General features: G+C 47.1%; 1 protein-coding gene across 4 annotated transcripts in view; it reads left to right on the forward strand.

Moving 5' to 3' along the window:
• Window positions 1–2,785, forward strand: part of PCSK6 (proprotein convertase subtilisin/kexin type 6) — a 99,225-nt gene extending 96,440 nt beyond the window's left edge. For all 4 annotated transcript variants that reach the window (XR_014558033.1, XM_083713115.1, XM_083713116.1 and 1 more), the window contains exon 21: window positions 944–2,785. Coding sequence is in view for 3 of the 4 variants with exons in the window: in XM_083713115.1 (XP_083569241.1) it covers window positions 944–1,041 (98 nt within the window). In the remaining variant the exon portion in view is untranslated. The remainder of the gene's footprint in view (window positions 1–943) is intronic.
• Window positions 2,786–6,000: the final 3,215 nt, after the last annotated feature.

Below are 6,000 nucleotides of genomic sequence, written 5' to 3' on the forward strand. Positions count from 1 at the left end.
AGTTCCCTCACTGCGAGAAAGGAGGTTACAGGGAACCAGGCAGAGGGCCTTCTCGGTAGTGGCGCCCTCCCATCAGAAGTCAAGGAAATAAACAACTATCTGACTTTTAGAAGACATCTGAAGGCAGCCCTGTTTCGGGAAGTTTTCAATGTTTGATCTTTTATCGTGTTTTTAATATTTTGTTGGAAGCTGCCCAGAGTGGCTGGGGAAATCCAGCCAGATTGGTGGGGTATAAATAATAAATTATTATTATTATAGACAGTACTGAACTAAGTGGACCCAGCAATCTGACTCTATATGGCATCTTCCTTTGTGATGTGGGCACAATGGACAGCCAGGGTTCAGAGCTACAATAACTCATCCCCACCATCCTTCAATTTTTCCATATTATCCTAATGCTGCATGAGGCCGTTTTGTCACTTTCTTTTCCCTTCTTGCTCATCCCCTTGTACGACTCAACTGTGTTGGTGCATCTGTGCAGTACTTGAGCAGAAGAGTGTTGTGTAGTGGTTAGAGTGTCGGGCTGGGACCTGGGAGACCAGGGTTCACATTCCCACCCAGCCATGGCCAGTCACTGCCTCTCGGCTTAACCTACCTCACAGGATCATTGCGGGGAGTTAACAGAAATAGGGGAGAACTATGTACGCCACTTTGAGCTCACGGGGGGAAAGGTTGGGATATAAATATGATAGGTAGAAGGATTAGATAAATATTTCCATTCTGAAGTCTATGTATGTATAAGAGCTACGCTCATGAAATGCACATGGCTCTCCCCATCTTGAAACTCTCCAACAGATGGATGAGCTGCTTTTTTCCGTTATCTCTCGTGTAGCAGAATAGCTCTTGCTGTGCTTTTTCCAGTCCTACTTTGTTTGGCTAAAATGCTAATCCAATTTCTTTCCCCCTCTCCTCCCTCTTTCCAAATGTATGTATGCTCTCCCAGCTGATGAGGTCTTCTGCGAGATGGTGAAATCCAACAAACTCTGTGAGCGCAAGCCATTTATACAGTTTTGCTGTCGGACGTGCCTCTTGGCTGGCTGAGCCGAAGATTTTAATATCCACCCTCTGGAGGCCCTGTTGTGCCAGTTCCCTAGGACAAAGTCTCCCTTCTCCCTCTCTGCCCCTACCCCCACCCCCACACACTTTGGGAAGCTTCACCCAGCGCTGACTGAAGCTTCGGCTTGCAATTCAGACCACTTTAATATTGCCTGCCAGTCTGGTTTTTACAGTGCCACACGCCTGGTTAACACCCAAGCCCAGGTAGCATCCTTGTTTTGCTTGTTGCATCTTAAAAGAAAAAATAAATTAAAAAAAATAAAAATGCAGATGGGAACACAAATCCTTCTTGGACATGTCTTGCAAATGGAGAGTGACACCAAAGTCCACATGCCCAGCTTCATTCAAAATAATCAACCCTCCCAAATAGTACCCAGGCAGGTGACTGGGCAGATTTAAGGTATTTCTGCACTTTTGAGAAGAAAAGGGCACCTCTTGCCCACCCATCCCAAAAGAATGTACAGCCCTTTGGCTGTACAGTTTTCTTCCAGTGCAACCCTGGCTTGATGCACTTCACCCCAGCAATGTTGTGGTGAAAAATAAGGACAATCCCCACTTGCCTTTTAGGAGCAAAATTGGCCTTAGCAAACTTGCAACTTGGCAGTCACCAAAGAGGCGATCCTAGAGTTGGCAGGAAGAGGTGACAGCGGTCTTTGTCTAAGCCCCAAGTGTCCACCTTTACTGCAAGCTGTTCTGAGTAGCCAAATCCTTCCTAAGTGACTGTCGGAAACCCGGTAGCCCTGAGCACCCCGCAGGATTGAAGCCTTCACCGTGAAATTGCTGGGAATAAATTCATCTCTTGTCTGCAGACACAGACTAGAATAATTTCCTCTCCGCAACAAAATATTATTTCTGCCCTCCTCCCCCTCCCCAAATGTTTGCATCTCCTAGCTTTTTCAGCTTTGATTGATGGCTTCATTTTTCTGGCCTACCACAACTTGCTGACAAAACCTTTCCTGTCTAATGACAGCTCAGTGACTTTAGTAAGCAATCCCTTCCAGGAGACGTTCTATTTAGCCAGCCAGGAGGGAAGGGAAACAACCAATTGTACCGAACAGCGCTATACAACACATCTGAATGTATTCACTATACATATAAATATATATATATATATACATATAATAATATATATTTTTTAGTTTGTTGTGTGGTGTTTATATAATTGTGTTTAAATATATTTGGCTATGTTGTCTTACAGAATTTTTTTAAAAAAGTAACTTATACAGTCATTGCCTTTATTCACAGAAATTTTAAATTATTTTTTACAGGGACAGACCTTTTTTTTATGTGTCTCCTTCCCTTCCAGTGACATCTTTGTAAGTTTCAACAAAAATGTCCCTTTCCCCCTTCTTCAGACATATGTAAACAACACTTCTCTTTTTTCTTATAATGCCTGTTCTGATTCGCGTTGTTGGCTGTTTTAATAAGTTAAACCTTCAGCCCATGAAATTGGCGGTAAAACATTAATTGGCTCTTAACAAAGTGAGTTTTCTAAGCTTTTTTTTCCTGGCTAAAATTAACTGACATGACCGTACTGCTTTAGACCCATGCGCTCTCAAACTTGGCTTGAATGAATAGTGAAAGCCAACACAGTGTTTCTGATGTGATCAATGGCAAGAAGTTGACAAGGCAACCACACCATGAATAAAATGTTTATAGTCCTGATGAGTTATTCTGTACTTACCCCACCCCGAAGCAACCAAAGTAAATTGCTTTATTTTACTATGAATATCCTATTTCTGTGTAGTCTTTTAATTACCATCTGGAGGGGGATCAACGACCTATATTTATTGATGAGATGCACACACAAAAATCCATTGGGATGTGATTCATCTTGTAGATTATTCCCAGTGAGTGAGCTAATGACCCTCAGCATGATTCAAGGTGCCTCTAATTTAGGGATGGGGAATCTGTGGCTCTACAGATGTTGGATTACGACTTCCATAATCCATGGCCATGCTGGCTGAGATTGATGGATTTTGGAGTCCATCATAATCTGGAGGGTCACAGGGTCCCTATGCTTGCTCTAACAGGGCAGCTGGTCTTAAAAATATTGTTGATTATTTCTAATGTAGGAATTTCAGAAGATACTTATGGGCTTCCCATAGGCATCTGGTGGGCCATGGAACAGTGCGCCAGATTCAACTAACTGGCCCTCCCAGCTGAAGCCCGTGCAGTGACTTCCACTAGCACAATGAGGCTTCCCTTCTCTCCTCCCACTGTTCGCCCCCAGGAGGGTGGGGGGTTCAGGAGAAGCCCCCAGAACAGCATGTGTGAGGAAAAGAAAAATCCATCCATCCGGCAAGAAGAAATGCTTGCTCTCATGGACCATTTTGGCACAACGTTGACTGCTGCCCAGAATCCCGGACTAGATGGGCTTTTGTTCTGATCCTCTTATTTCTCAGTCAGGAGAAAATACCTCTTCTGAGGTCCTATAAGCCGGGGTAGCTGCTGTGTTTCAAGTATTGGTGGGCAGTATCTGGATAGCAGGTGACACATGTGCAATATATATATATACATATATATATACATACATATATACATATACATATACATATACATATATATATATATACATACATATATATATACATACATATATATATATATATATGTATATATGTTCCCCCTTCAGAACTGTTCCTGTTCAAACGCTAATTTCATACCCTCCAACATTTCTCCGATGAAAATAGGGACGTCCTAAGGGGAAACGGGACATTTGGGGATCAAATCAGAAACCGGGACAGCTTCTGTTAATCCAGGAATGTCCCTGGAAAATAGGGACACTTGAAGGTGTCTGTATTGGGTCCATTAGCAGCTTTATCAAAACTAGGTGCAAGAACCTATCATGAAAACCTCCCTTGTTCTCTTAGAACGGCAGTGGCACCCAGCTCAGAGATTCTGGAACTGAGTTCCAGCTGAAAGAAAGCCATATATGTATATAGGCCTCCTAGTGGCAACCCATAATACTGATCGGGCCTGCAGCCACTTACTGTATTTACACAAATCTAATGTGCCATTGAATCTAATGCACACCCTAATTTTCAGGGGTTCAGAAGGAGAGACACAGGAGGGGGAGCAAATGGAGAGTGAGGAGGAGGAGTACGAGGGGGGCGCAGGCAGTGACAGTGGCCAGAGTTATTCCACAAGCCTCTCTAGCGAATCGGAGGACTCACAGAAGGGAGCGCCGGTGGCCAGAGCAAGGGAGATTCCAAGGGAGAAACCTCAAGAGGGAGGGGCCAGCGGGGAGTCCCTGAACAGCAGCTGGAGATCAGGGCCAGCGTCTCCACCAGAGCGCAGTGGGGAGGGGGAGTCCCAGGAGTCGGGACCAGTGTCCTCACCACCAGAGGGAGGAGAGGAGTCAGGTTTGGCAACACCCACATCAGGAAGCGGGGAAACGGTCAGAAGGAAAGTCACCGGCTGGGCGCGCGCGCCAAGTTCAAATGTACAGGAGCGCGGCACAGCGGGGAGCCCGGGAAGGGAGCCAGGTCCTAAAGCCCGCCGGAGGGAGGGGCAAGACTCAGGAGGCTCCGCGTCAGAGGAGTCCAGGAAGGAGGGAACCCCAGAGGGCAGAAGGACCCAACGCAGGAAAGAGCAGCGCAAGAGGTGGAGCCGGGCTAGAATCTTAAACTGGTGTGGGTGGAGCAGTGAGTCAGAGGGGACTTAGCCGGTCTAGCGTTAAGACGTGGGCCTGCGCGCCCAGAGCTTGGAAATGGAAACTAAACTTCAATAAAGACTTTTGTATATAATATCCACTGGGCGTTGGTCCTCTGTGAGCTGGGACCTAGCGGCAGTCCTGACAGTAAGTCCCCTCTCCATTTTCACCAATTTTGCAACCTCGTGGAGTGCGGGAAAGCAGCGAGGGGTGAAGATTGGTGCTTCGCGAGCTCACGAAAAACAGGGAAATGACTACCGAAGAGAGGATAGCGAGTTTGCAAAACGCAGTGACGCAGTTGACTGCAGAAATTGCGGCTTCCAGAAAGAAAGAACAGGAAGCAGCTGCTGCCTGCCAGGATCTGCGAACCAGGTTAGAAGTGCTAAGTACACAGAGGCTACCCGCCACCAGACCAGAAGGGATTGGGCTGGGAAACAGAGGAGGGAGTCTGGTATCTCACTTCAATGGGGACCTGCAGGAGTATCCTAACTTCAGAGCAGATGTAATTTATGCATTGCAGCTGCTTGACAAAGACTTTAAAAATGAGGAAGAGAGAGTGGGATTTATTATTTCGCATTTACGGGGGGAGGCAAAATCGTGGCTGCGCAATCTATGGAGAGACAAGGATCCAGCCCTCCAAAATGCGGCTGCCTTCATTAAAGTGATGGATGCGTGTTTTTTATCTGAGATTGATGTGGATATCGCTAGGAGGGAGATTCACGGACTAAGACAAGGTAAAGCCACTGTGAGGCAATATCATTCACGTTTTTTCGGATTGGTGAATGTACTAGCCTGGGAGAAGGAATCGCCTGTCGTCAGAGACCTGTTCTGGGAGGGGTTGAGCGGAGCTGTGAAAGACGAGATCGCAAGGGGGGGAAGACCCCAAACCACCAAGGACGTGGTGGAACGGGCACTCTCCATTGGGGTTCGGTTGGAAGGACGCCCTTGGGGCAAGGAGGAAGGGCATTTGGGACGCACGCCAGCGAGAGGACTGCCTCCCTTCCCCAAGGAGGCGGCGCGCGCTCGATCCATGCCTCCGCTGGGAGGGGGAGAGGAGCCGATGGAGATAGGTGGTGCTAAGGCTCACTCCACAGTCGGAGCCCTAACTCCGGGAGCAGTCAAGATGAAGCCTCCTAGAGGAACCAGGAAGTGCTACATCTGCGACAGTGCTCAGCATATGGCAAAAGAGTGTCCCCAGCGGTTTCACAAGCATACTGCAGCCGCAGCGACAGTAACAGACGCAATTCAGCAGAGGGAGTCGCAGCAGGAAAACTCCACTGTCTGGCTGG

The sequence above is a fragment of the Podarcis gaigeae genome (assembly GCF_964106915.1).
Source record: "Podarcis gaigeae genome assembly, chromosome: 14".
In the NCBI taxonomy this organism is placed as follows: Eukaryota; Metazoa; Chordata; class Lepidosauria; order Squamata; family Lacertidae; genus Podarcis; species Podarcis gaigeae.